The sequence below is a fragment of the Nicotiana sylvestris genome, chromosome 3, assembly GCF_000393655.2.
Source record: "Nicotiana sylvestris chromosome 3, ASM39365v2, whole genome shotgun sequence".
Classification (NCBI taxonomy): domain Eukaryota; kingdom Viridiplantae; phylum Streptophyta; class Magnoliopsida; order Solanales; family Solanaceae; genus Nicotiana; species Nicotiana sylvestris.
In genome coordinates, this window is record NC_091059.1 from 60,404,464 (window position 1) to 60,418,279 (window position 13,816).

Genomic DNA, 13,816 nt, shown 5'->3' on the forward strand with positions numbered 1-13,816 from the left:
TCACACTCCTAAGTCCCAAATCACCTCCTAAAGCTATCCGAACCTTCGGAATTCAAATCCGAGCCCTTTTTCACATAAGTCAACATCCAGTTGACTTTTCCGACTTAAGCTTACTCAAAAGAGACTAAGTGTCTCAAACCTTGCCAAAACCTCTCTGAAACCCGAGTCAACCAACCAGATAACACATAATACAGCTGAACAAAACAGTAAGAAGCAGAAAATGGGGGAAATGGAGCGGTAACTCATGAAACGACCGGCCGAGTCGTTGCATCCTCCCCCTCTTAAACAAACATTCATCCTCGAACGAGTCAAGAAACATACCTAAAGCCTCAAATAGGTGAGGATATCTGCTCCACATCTCCCGCTAGGTTTCCTAGGTAGCCTCATCCACAAGCCGACCTCTCCATTTCACTTTAACTGAAGCTATATCCTTTGACCTCAACTTTCGAACCTGACTCTCCAAAATAGCCATTGGCTCCATATCATAAGTCAAATAACCATCTAACTGAACTGTGCGGATATTCAAGACATGAGATGGATCGCCAATATACTTCCGGAGCATAGAAACATGAAATACCGGATGCTCACTAGATAAGCTCGGTGACAAAGCAAGCTCATAAGCCACCTCCCCAATCCTCCGAAGCACCTCAAAAGGCCCAATGAACCGAGCACTCAATTTACACTTCTTCCAAAATCTCATAACACCCTTCATGGGTGAGACCTTCAACAACACCTTCTCACCAACCATGTAGGACACATCCCGAACCTTTCTATTAGCCTTACTCTTTTGTTTCGACTACGCTGTACGAAACCTCTCTTAAATCGCATTCACCTTGTCTAAAGCATCCTGAACCAAGTCTGTACCCAATAGCCTAGCCTCACCCAGCTCAAACCAACCAACTGGAGATCTACAATGCCTCCCATACAAAGCCTCATATGGAGCCATCTGAATACTCGACTGGTAATTGTTGTTATAAGAAAAATCTACGAGCGGTAGAAACCGATCCCATGACCCTCCAAAATCAATGACACAAGCACGCAACATGTCCTCCAATTTCTGAATAGTGCGCTCGGGCTGCCCGTCCGTTTGAGGGTGAAAAGTTGTGCTCAAATCAACCTGAGTACCCAACTCTCGCTGTACAGACCTCCAAAACTGTGAAGTAAATTGAGTGCTCCTATCTGAAATGATGGAAACTAGGACACCATGCAAATTAACAATCTCCCGGATATAGATCTCTGCCAACCGCTCTGAAGAATAGGTAGTACACACAGGAATGAAGTGCGCGGACTTGGTCAACCAATCCACAATCACCCAAATAGCATCGAACTTCTTCAAAGTCCGTGGGAGCCCAACTACAAAATCCATGGTGATCCGCTCCCACTTCCACTCTGGAATATCCATCTACTGAAGCAAGCCACCCGGTCTCTGATGCTCATACCTGCTGTAATTGAGACACCGAGCTACAAATCCCACAACGTCCTTCTTAATTCTCCTCCGCCGATAATGCTATCTCAGATCCTAATACATCTTCATGGCACCCGGATGTATAGAATACCGCGATCTATGAGCCTTCTCTAGAATCAACTCTCGAAGCCCATCAACATTGGGCACGCATATCCGACTTTGCATCCTCGACACCCCATCATCACCAATAGTCACATCTCTAGCATCGTCGTACTGAACTCTATCCTTAAGGACAAGCAAATGAAGATCATCATACTGGAGCTCTCTGATGCGATCAAATAAAGAAGACCGGGACATCACACAAGCCAATACCCGAATGAGCTCCAAAATATACAACCTCACAAACCGATTGGCCAAGGCCTAAACATCAACTGCAAGAGGTCTCTGCCCAATAGGAATATACGCCATACTCCCCATACTTACTGCCTTCCCACTCAAGGCATCGGCCACCACGTTGGCCTTCCCCAGATGGTACAAAATAGTGATATCATAGTCCTTTAGCAGCTCCAACCATCTCTGCTACCTCAAATTGAGATCCTTATGCTTGAACAAGTGCTAGAGGATATGATGATTAGTAAACACCTCACAAGACACACCATGCAAATAATGCCTCAAAAACTTCAATGCGTGAACAACGGCAGCCAACTCCAAGTCATGAACAGGGTAGTTCTTCTCATGGGGCTTCAAGTAATGAGAAGCATAAGCAATAATGCTACCCTCATGCATCAACACACACCCAATACCAACTCTCCAAGAATCACAATACACACATATGAACCTAAAGCTGATGGCAAAACTAACACTAGAGTTGTGGTCAAAGCAGTCTTAAGCTTTTGAAAGCTCTCCTCACCTGAATGGAGCACCATTCTGAGTTAACATGGTCAAAGGTGATGCGATAGATGAAAATCCTAAACAAAGGGAAGGTAATAACCCGCCAAATCAAGAAATATGCGAATATTTGTGGCTGAGAACGGTCTGGGCCAACTCTGAACTGCCTCTATCTTATTCGAATCGACTTGAATACCCTCACTGGACACCACGTGCCCCAAGAATGCCACTGAACTGAGCCAAAACTCATACTTGGAGAACTTTGCATAAAGCTTCTCCTCCCTCAATCTCTGCAACACAACTCTCAAATGATCTGCATGCTCCTCTTGACTACGCGAGTACACCAGAATATCATCAATGAAAACTATGACAAACGAGTCGAGATAAGGCTGAAACACGCTGTTCATCAAATGCATGAACGATGTTGGGGCATTGGTCAACCCAAAACACATCACCAGGAACTCATAATGACCATATCGGGTCCTGAAAGCTGTCTTAAAAATATCTGAGTCCCTGATCTTTAGCTAGTGATAACCCGAACAGAGATAAATCTTGGAGAACACTCTCACTCCCTAAAGCTGGTCAAACACATCATCGATACGAGGCAAAGGATACTTCTTGATTGTTACTTTGTTCAACTGCCTATAATCAATGCACATCCTCATCGTGCCATCCTTCTTCTTCACAAATAGAACAGGCGCACCCCTAGGTGACACACTAGGCTGAATGAACCCCTTATCAAGGAGTTCCTAAAGCTTCTCCTTCAACTCCGCTGGTGCCATAAGATACAGTGTAATAGAGATGGGTTGAGTGCCCGGCACCAGATCAATACCAAAATCAATATCCATGTCTGGTGGCATGCCCAGCAGGTCTGCAGGAAACACATCGGAAAAATCCCTCACAATAGGAACAGAATCAATACTAGGAATCTCTGCACCGACTTCCCTCACAAATGCTAAGTATGAAATACACCCTTTCCCAACCATCCACCGGTCCTTCAAGAATGAAATAACCCTATTGGGGACAAAATCAGTCGAACTTCGCCACTCGATTAGTGGCACACCCGGCATAGCCAATGTCACTATCTTAGCATGACAGTCCAAAATAGCACGACACGGAGATAGCCAATCCATTCCCAATATTACATCAAAGTCCACCATACAAAGTAATAACAGGTCCACTCGAGTCTCCATACCCCCAGTAGTCACCACACACAACCGGTACACACTGTCCACAACAATTGTATTGCCCACTAGAGTAGATACACGAATAGATGAAACACGAGACTCACGGGGCATATCCAAATAATGAGAAAAATATGATGACACATATGAAAAAGTGGAACCGGGATCAAATAACATAGAGTCATCTCTGCGGCAGGCTATGACAATACCTGTAATCATAGAATCTGAAGCAATAGCATCGAGTCTAGCTGGAACTGCCTAGAAACGGGCCTGACCGCCACCTGATCGCCCTCCCCCTCTAGGGTGACCCTTAGCTTACTGACCTCCACCCCTAGCTGACTGGGTGGGTGGTGGTAAAGTAACTGGCACTGAAGCCGATGGCTGACTCCTCTACTGAGATAAACCTCCAAGATAACGAGGACACTGCCTCCACATATGACCCAACTCTCCACACACATAGCAACTCCCAGGTGCTGGAGATGGGGACTGAAGGGAACCCCTAGTACCGAAATGACTAGCAGATGCACCTAGCATAGAAGAGCCATGAACTGATGGAGCATGGGATGAGCTCTGGGCTGGAAAGGCACTGAGTGATGAATAACCCTAATGGGAACTGTGAGAACTATGCCCGATGATGCCCCACAATAACCTGGGTGAGTTAACTAAGCATGTCTAAATAGATGGCCTCTGTCGTGCTTAAACTAACCCCTCGAAGGAGCACCACCATAACTACCAGATCCCTGAGGCCTCTTGGCCTCCCTCTCATCTCGCTCCTAGCGATAAACTGACTCAATATCACGAGCAATGTCAATAACCTCCTCAAATGTAGCACCAAACACCCTCTCTCTGGTCATGAGAATCTGAAGCTGATACGTGAGGCCATCTACGAGCCTCCTAATCCTCTCTCTTTCCGTAGGAACCAACCAAATAGCATGATGATATAACTAAGAGAACCTCATCTCATACAGTGTCACAGTCATATCTCCCTGACACAACTACTTGAACCGCCTGCGCAGCTCCTCTCTGCGAGACTGTGGCACATACTTCTCCAAAAAGAGAATAGAGAATTGCTGCCAGGTAAGGGGTGTTGCACCAATAGACCTATGCCTCTCATAAGCCTCCAAGGCAACTCCAGAAAACTGAAAAATAGTGAAAGTGACCCCGCTGGTCTCCAGAATACCCGCTGTGTGAAGAATCCTCTAAAACTTGTCCAAGAAACCATGCATCCTCGCCCTCTATACCACTGAAAGTTGGAGGATGAAGTCTACCAAACCTCTCCAACCTGCGCTGCTCCTTTTCTAGCATAGCACGAGCTACACAGTCCTAAACAACTGCAACCGGCTGGGATGGAGGTGCCCCCGGTGTTTGAAGTCCCTGCACGACCTACTTAGGTGTGCGAGCGGCGAGAGTTTGAGTGCTTCCTCCGGCCTGAGAAGTAGTTGCAGCTGTAGTAACTTATACCACCTATGCTAGGCTATTGCATACTGATAGAATCTAGGACAGGGCCTTCTGAAGACCTGGAATCACAATGGGCATAGCTGGTGCCTGAGCTGGTGCTGCTAAAGCGTCCACAACTGGGACCTGATCATGAACTGGGGTGGTTGGTGGATCTGCAAGTGCTGGCCTAGCTGTTGTGCGGGCTACACCCCTGCCCCTACCACGGCCTCGACCGCGTCCTCGGCCTCAAGTGGCCCTAGCTAGCTGTACTGGTGGTCGTCCATCCTGACTGGTAGCACGTGTCCTCGCCATCTGTGAGGGAATAGAATAACAGAAGTTTAGTACTCGGATCAACAAATTCACACGACAAGAATTTAAAGAATATGAAGTTTTCCTAAAGGTTCTACAGCCTCCCGGGGATAAATACACACGTCTCCATACTGATCCATGAGACTCTACTAAACTTGCTCATGACTAGTGAGACCTATGTAACCTAGGCTCTAATACCAATTTGTCACGACCCCAAATTGAACCTGGTATTGATGGAGCCTCTCGTGAATAAGGCTAGCCGACACAAACCCTCAAACCATTTAAGACAGTTATAAAAATTAATTTAAGTCATAAATAAACTATAAATCCCAAAATAAAGAGTGAAATAGAAAAATTGCGAAAACAACACAACTCGACATCGGGGTGTCACCAGTCATGAGAATCTAAACATCCGTCTAAGAGTATGAAAAAGACTACACAGTCTATTACAGAGCTAGTACAAAGAAAAGTAAAGATTGGAAAGAGAAGCACTAGATTGCGAATGCCGAGCAGCTACCTAGTTGACTCTAAACAGCCTACTAGAAATCAATCAGCCCTCGCTAGCGTGACCCAGGGCTCCTGAATCTGCACACAGGGTGCAGGGAGTAATGTGAGTACGCCAACTCAGTAAGTAGTAAAAGTAAAGGTAACTGAGTGATAAGAAAACATGTAAATCACAGCAGAATTATACGAAGAGGCAGTATACAACCAGAGCAATGTAATAAAATAGTAAAAGCTCGTAAAAATATCTTAGTTCAGTAAAAACCTCTTTAAAACATCTTTTAGCAGCTTAAATGAGTAAATGAAATCAGGAAGAACAGATAGATACATAAATTAGCCCCTGGGGAAAAATACCAACAGAACTAGCCCCTCGGGCTATCTCACAATTACTCGTATCAGCCCATCGGGCAATAACAAGGAACAACATCAGCCCCTCCGGCTATATCACATCTCACACTGGGTACCCACGCTCACTGGGGGTGTACAGACTCCGGGAGGGGTTCCTTATAGCCTAAGTGCAATAACAAGCCATCTTGTGGCATAATCAAACAGGAACTCGACCTTATAACAGCCACCCCGTGGTGTAACAACTCAGGCCCTCGGCCTCAAAATCATAAAATCAGTATAACACTGATGCGGCACGCAACCCGATCCCATAGTATCCTTACAACACGGGCCCTCGGCCTCACTCAGTCAGAAATCACACAAAATTCGGGCAACAGTAAAACATGATGCTCAGCCCAAAATATCATTTAAATACATCAAAAAACGAGCAATGATGGTTGAGTTATGAAAACAGAAGAATATAGCATAACTGAGTATAAATATGAAGTCAAAATAGTGAGGAATAGTAATAAAGATCCCCTAAGGGTCCAAAACAGTTTGCACGAGGCTCAAATATGGCATTCAGCCTAAAACATGAAGATAGCAAACAGTTTTCAATCAAATACGCAGTTAAACAGACATACGGGACGGACAAAGTCACAATCCCGAACGGTGCACGACCCCACCCTCGTCATCTAGCGTGTGTGTCACCTCAAAGTAGCACAACGATGTGAAATTCTGGGTTTCAGACCCTCAGGACAGCATTTACAATCATTACTTACCTCTATCCGGTCCAAACTCTAGCCCGCAATGCCTTTGCCTCTCACCTCAGCCTCAACTTGCATCGAATCTATCAAAAATTAGAATCATGACGTCAAAATATGCTAAGGGAACGAAGCCCATGTGAAAATAATCGAATTACAACACAAATCCTGAAATTAACCAAACCCTACCCCTGGGCCCACATCTCGGAATCCGATAAAAATTACATCAATAAACTCCTTATCCTCCCACGAGTTCATCCATATCAAAAGTACCAAAATCCGGTAACAAATGACCCCTCAAATCCTTAATCGAAGGTCTCCAATCTCAAGCCCTAGTTTCTTCAATATTTACCCACAAATTTCCATAAATTTCAAGCCTGATCAATGAAATAACACCATAGGAATGAGTTTTATGTTCAAAAAATCTTACCTCAGTGAAGTTCCCTCTGATTCCCTCTTCAAAATCCCCAAAAAAGCTCCAAAGTCGATTTAAAATGATGAAGAAAGGCTGAAAATCACGAAGAATGAAATACATACTTTCTAGCCCAGGCTTCTCGCACCTGCGGTACCGCATCTGCGGCCAAAGCACCGCATCTGCGGTTTTCACTTAAAAGTCTAAGTTTCGCATCTGCGATAAAATACTCGCACCTGCGCTATCGCAGGTGCGCTCGAATAGCCGCTTTTGCGGTTCCAGCTCCCCATGACCAATTCCGCATCTGCGACCCTCTGGGCACTTTTGCGAGCTCGTATCTGCGGTACCCTAGCCGCAGGTACGGTTATGATAGCAATAGAAAACTTCAACTGCCAAACCCAACTCAAAATCTCCCTTTAACCACCTGAAATCACCCCGTGGCCTCCGGGACCTCAACCAAAAGTACGAACAAGTCATATACCACTATCCAAACTTATACCAATCTTCAAAACACCTCAGACAACATCGAATCAACCAAATCACATCGGATTCAAGCCTAAGGTTCCAAAAATCTTTTGAATTCCACTTTTGATCAAAAAGTCTATCAAACCACGTCCGAATGACCTGAAATTTTGTACACACATCCCAAATAACACAATGGACCTACAGTAAATCCTAGAATTCCATTCCGACCCTTATATCGAAATCTCACCTATCAACCGGAAAATGCCAAAGTTCCAATTTCACCAATTCAAGCCTAAATCTACTACAGAGCTCCAAAACACGTTCCGATCACAATCCTATGTCCCAAATCACCTCCCAAAGCTGTCCAAACCATTGGAATTCACATTCGAGCCCTTTTTCACATATGTCAACATCCGGTTGACTTTTCCAACTTAAGCTTACTCAAAAGAGACTAAGTGTTTCAAACCTTACCAAAACCTCTCTGAAACCCGAGCCAACCAATCCGATAACACATAATACAGCTAAACAAGACAATAAGAAGTAGAAATAGGGGAAACAGAGTGGTAACTCATGAAACGACCGGCCGGGTCATTACAATACTTTAGCTTGAGACCTACACATATCTATTCATACTATTCACAACCTTCCTTTAACTGCTAGCACGATAGATTTCCTTTCGTTCCTTCTCATTTGCATTTAAACATAAGCAATTACTTTTCCAGGTATTTCTACCATTTGTTGCGTGAATGCTTGGCTTATCTTAGTGACCATGAATACTAGAATTTCCTGTAACTCATACAATTTCGAATATCACTTTTGGTTTTTACTTCCCATTCATTAGCCATGATAGGTGCCACTTTTTTTATGGAATGCATACAATGTTATAGTGAGACTATTGTTACAAGATCATTTCCTTTTTAGGTCACTATGCTTAGGTGGAAAACTTCTTCCTTATTTTCTCAGCTATTCTTTCATTGTAATACTTAGGGAAGACCCTCCTACTCTTGTAAAGCTACGAGCTTATTACATCGTATATCTGATGAATTTTTTTTGATGTTCTTCCTCGCCTATAATTATCCTTAGTTACTTACCTACAAGCCCTTTTTCACAATCCAAACTGATGGGTCGCGACGGGCACCCGATACCTTACTCAACCGAGTACCAACATAACATATCTTTTCATTTCCTACTATCATAAATAACTAAGCCGGAGAGGCTGCCGTGAAATAGGTGGAATACAACATGTAATGCTAAATTATACATAAGACATATGGGCCTCTAAAACCAAAATAACCACTTGAACGCTGAACATAGGCCGACAAGGCCATATGATCTTTTAGGTACATGACATCTGTCTACAAGCCTCTAAGAATACAAAATTTTCATAAAGGCTGGGATAGAGTCCTGCCATACCAAACAGTACACATCTAACTCATACTAACCAAACAAGCAACTCCGGAGCAAATGGAGCACATCAACATCTTCCGCTGAGCTAATAGCCTACTTAGCGGGCTCTCGACCTATCTACCGGGACCTGTGGGCATGAAACGCAGCGTCCCCAGGCAAAAAGGGATGTCAGTACAAATAAGGTACTGAGTATGTAAGGCACATAAATAAGTACACAACAAACATGGAGGAAATATAGAGTAAATGACCGCACCTGTATGTTTGAATAACTTTGTAAATCATGAAATAATTATAGTATCATGCATATGCGTATGAATGTTATGTCGTGCACATGTATATGTTTCATAACATCATCAGCCTCTGAGTGCATCCCATCATATCATCTTGGCCACTATGGGCAAAATCATCAACGTATACCAGCTGATCAGGTGGTGGTGCGTATATAACGCCATAACCTTTCAGATAACCCATATATATATAAATACGCGTATACGGTCATGGTTCAATGTGCATGTATAAATGCATGAAATGCATATGAAATACGTTAATAAAATCCCTCGGTGCGTCATAAGACCATTATGCCTCTTATTAATATTAGGAAATACCTTTGTCAACTTAGTATTTTCTGAGACCCATGAACAGATGATAGAAGAATATGACACATGGGGAATCAAGAACGTAAGCATCTCTAATATTTCTATGAATAGAGTCATGTATGGAATTTGTGCATTTACACATTTCGTTTGTGTCGTATAGATCATGCCAAAAGAAAGAAGGGATAGCCTTAACATACCTGGACAGATTCTATTAACAATTCCTCTGACATACGTCTATTACAACATCACATAACAACTGATCGAAGAAGGGGGAAAATGCGTATGATATTCTAGGGAAAGATTGCACCGTTCTTCTTTAGAATCACAAATCTCATGATGATATAGCATTGTAAAGGTTTCATATGAATTCTTGTTGAAGTATGTTACTATCATGTATAACCTTGGATAAAACGTTCTTGCTGATCATTTTCAATGATTTGTAGAGACACAAAAATGAATTTGAATGGTTTGTTTTTGTTTTTTTTAAGTCTTTAGGTGTGGGCTCCACACTTTTGATGATTAAGCCACATAATCCTTTAGTTGTGAAACATTGCCATATGATTCAAGAGTCGCCAATTGATTTCTTATCCAATGTCATGGGCTGCCACATTGGTGTTTATAAGGTTTATCCAAAAATTATCCACTTAACTCATTAATTAATTTGGTAACCCCCATTAACTAAATATTATTCAATTATCCACATAATTAGGAATTATCTCAAACTACATAAAATATTACTCACTTTAAATACACCTTACACACCTTACTATCATGGTCATGTGGTACCTTGTATGGCACTAGTCCATAAATACTGGGTATTTTATCTCGCGCCATATTTTATCCCAACATGACAAACTTGGACGAAAATTCATTTTTGTTGACTTGCTTGTCCTTTCACCTTCACGAATTTACTCATCACTTGCTTGAAATAGCATAATCCTTATAATCATCAAATAATCTTTTACTTGGACTGATGTCAATTACCTTACGACAAATTCGACGTACAATACTACATGGTGCAACATCGTCGTAACCTAATACTGTGAAGCGTAACATAATTGTAATGTAATACTGCTGGGTGCAACATTGTTGTAACTTAATATTGCGAAGCATAACATCATCGTAATATAATACTGCAAGCCGTAACATCATCGTAATATAATACTGCATGACATAATATCATTGTAATATTGCGGGGTGTAACATCATTCCCCCCTTTGGAACATTCGTCCTCGAATGTTGACTGATGCTCTTATCATTTTCATAACTTATAGCTCTTGTGAATACCTTAATACTCTCCTTTGCATTTAACTAGTTTCTCTGTGAATAAATCCAAAGTCTAGGGTATCCCCCCCCCCCGTTGGGTCTCTTTCCTATGCCATGACTTGTGATAGAATTCTTTCCAATCTTGTAGTTGTTGCTACCTTCTATCATGTAGCCTCTACGACACTGACCTTGTAAGTGTGCCTATGCGATCTTCTCTCCTTTCTCCTCCAGCTTTTATCCAATCTTTATGCCTTACTTTGTAAACATATACAAGACTTAATAGCATGCCTTTCTGGGCATCTATAGATGTACTGAAGTTCTTCAGTCGGTACTTTGTAGAACTTGCGAATATGGCCATATCTTATTTCATAGATCTAGTTATCCATTCGTATGACTTTACTACATCTACATAGGTCAAACTATACCATAATTCTTACTTTGATTTATCATTACTGAGGTCTACAACCAACTCCAGGTTACTCTCGCTGCTTATCCTTAAGACTAATGGTCTAATTTCATCTCATATTGTTGAACTTTTATCCATCTATTTTTGATTCACCTTAATGTTGATTCATCATCTACCACTGATAACTTGATCTTTTATGTAGCATAGCCACCAGGGCTCGCGACTCATCGGGGATATCTGGAGTAATTAGATTGACCCACCTAGGGGTGATACTATACTTCCATAACCATACTTTATAGCATCACAATGTGGCTCGCCTTATATGGGTATTTTAGTCCCTTACAATTCATGAAATCCTCTTCCCCGCTCAAGCATAATCCTTTATTTACCACAACTACACCCTCATTCTGCTACTAGGGCAGCATCTCATCTCTTATATATGCTACTAGTCTTAGACTCTTTTGAGTTCATTCGGGCTATACTGAGCTTTCTATAACATAGAGGAACCATCAACTACTTTGTTTTCACGGGCTTAGTCCCGAGGACTTATCCATTTTCGTCACCTTCTCACTTGCCTTCTTCTTATCCTTACTCTTGTCTTTATAAAACCCTATTGTTCTATCACACTTTAGCTTGCGGTCGATTCCCTTATGCTTTTCTGTAACATCAAGCGAGACATCGCATTGTCTCTAACTCTTATTTTATTCTCTAATTAGACCTTTAGGTACTTAGAAACCATAGACTAGAAGGTATTTCACTAATGATGCTGCTATTATTCCTGGATACTGAATCCAACGCTTCTAGTCTATTACCTGAAGTATGGACCACTCTCATCCTTCTACACTTGAGTATTTTGTACGTTGTTCACCTTTACTTTAATTACTTAAAATATCACCTCACTTCCTTCTATCTCTTTTTCATAACCTCCCTCCCACCCATGTATATATCAGATCCACCATTTGAAGCTCTATTATAATACTTGCACCTCTATTGCCTATACAATCCAGTGGGAGCTCCATACTGAATTCTTATGAGGCTAGTATTTTTCTAACTGCTTTATCGTAGAGCCGTTATAGAATATGGTTGTTTTTCTATCTCTCTTGTGCCTCTAATATTAAGAGTGATTCCGCTATGTTCTCAATTATGATTCTTATAACTTCTGGGTCGAATAATCGGATTCCTGATTTACTTCGTTGATGTAACTCTTTAGTTTTCTCCTTCTTTTGATTAGCCTTTATGTTGGCTTAAGTTATCCTCCAATCTATGTCTCATGGTGTTAGTTATTACTTTAGCCTTCCATGGACGCTATGGAAGATCCATGATACAATCTTCTAACAATTCATTCCTTTGTCTATGACTTGGGCTCAATTCTTTCTTTTAACTTATACCGGAATCTTTCATGGCCGTATGATTGTGAACATATATGCTGGATGGATAATACTCCGAACTCTTAAGTTCTTTCATAACGTAACCAACTCTGGATCATTGATCGAATGATTCTTTCGTTCCTTCTCAGTTTTCTTTAAACGTAAGCCATTAGCTTTCCTAGTCTTTATTCCCCCTTGTTGTGTGTATACTTAGTTATCTTAGCTCTCACACATGCCAGAATTTTTGTACAACTCATATGATCTTCAAATATTGCTTTTGATTTTATTTCCCGTCCACTAGCCGCGGTAGGTTATTCTTTCTTATGGAGGACATACAATGTTGTTGTGAAACTATTGTTACAAGACCATTTCCTCTTTATGTTACTGTGCTTAGGTTGAACCTTCTTCTTCATTTCCTCAGCTAGTCTTTCACTATAGTACTTATGGAGAACCCTCTGACTCTTGCAAAGCTGCGAGCTTATTACATCGTATACGTAATAAAATTGTTGATGTCCTTCCTCACCTACAATTATCTGTAGTTACTTACCTCCTCACCCTTGTGCTTGTAGGATTGCTTCTGAACTGATATTTGACTGTCTTCCTAGTAGAACTCTCTTTTATTCCCTTAACATTCATAAGGTAACTTTAAGTACCCCGACTCCTTATTTGAACATATCTCACATATTATAATGACATTACAGCGAGGCTGAATTCTCAATGTTGGGGTTACTACATTTATCTTGCACGATCTGCTGATTTGTCTGTAACTTCTTGTCTAGTTATGAATAGGCTCTTCCTGAATCAACTACTAATTACTCATCGGCCAATTCTCATATCCATATTCTGCGTAATCTTTCTTGGGTTATTTCCTTATCTTAACTTACCTTACGTACTAGCTCCTTATATATAAATAACATCCCGTGCAGGAACTCTTACTTTTTACGTCATGCTTACATAACGTTCTGGAATCATAGCATATCTGTAAGTGCAACCTCATCCCTTTCTCATTTTTATTGCATTCTTCCTTTATTATTCCATATTTCCCCCTTTAGGGAACTACTATGACATGGAGCTATGACGACCTG

General features: G+C 41.7%; 2 protein-coding genes across 2 annotated transcripts; both read right to left on the reverse strand.

Moving 5' to 3' along the window:
- Window positions 1–373: 373 nt before the first annotated feature.
- Window positions 374–748, reverse strand: LOC138887426 (uncharacterized). Its single transcript, XM_070169181.1, has one exon. The coding sequence runs from the start codon at window positions 746–748 to the stop codon at window positions 374–376; it is 375 nt and encodes a 124-aa protein (XP_070025282.1).
- A 2,294-nt stretch (window positions 749–3,042) lies between these two features.
- LOC138887427 (uncharacterized) lies at window positions 3,043–3,591 on the reverse strand. The gene has a single exon (XM_070169182.1). The coding sequence runs from the start codon at window positions 3,589–3,591 to the stop codon at window positions 3,043–3,045; it is 549 nt and encodes a 182-aa protein (XP_070025283.1).
- Between the last annotated feature and the right edge of the window lie 10,225 nt (window positions 3,592–13,816).

What these genes read in the sequence shown, in the direction of transcription:
- LOC138887426 (XM_070169181.1), bottom strand. Translation starts at nt 748, where the DNA reads ATGGTTGGTGAGAAGGTGTTGTTGAAGGTCTCACCCATGAAGGGTGTT.
- LOC138887427 (XM_070169182.1), bottom strand. Translation starts at nt 3,591, where the DNA reads ATGCCCCGTGAGTCTCGTGTTTCATCTATTCGTGTATCTACTCTAGTG.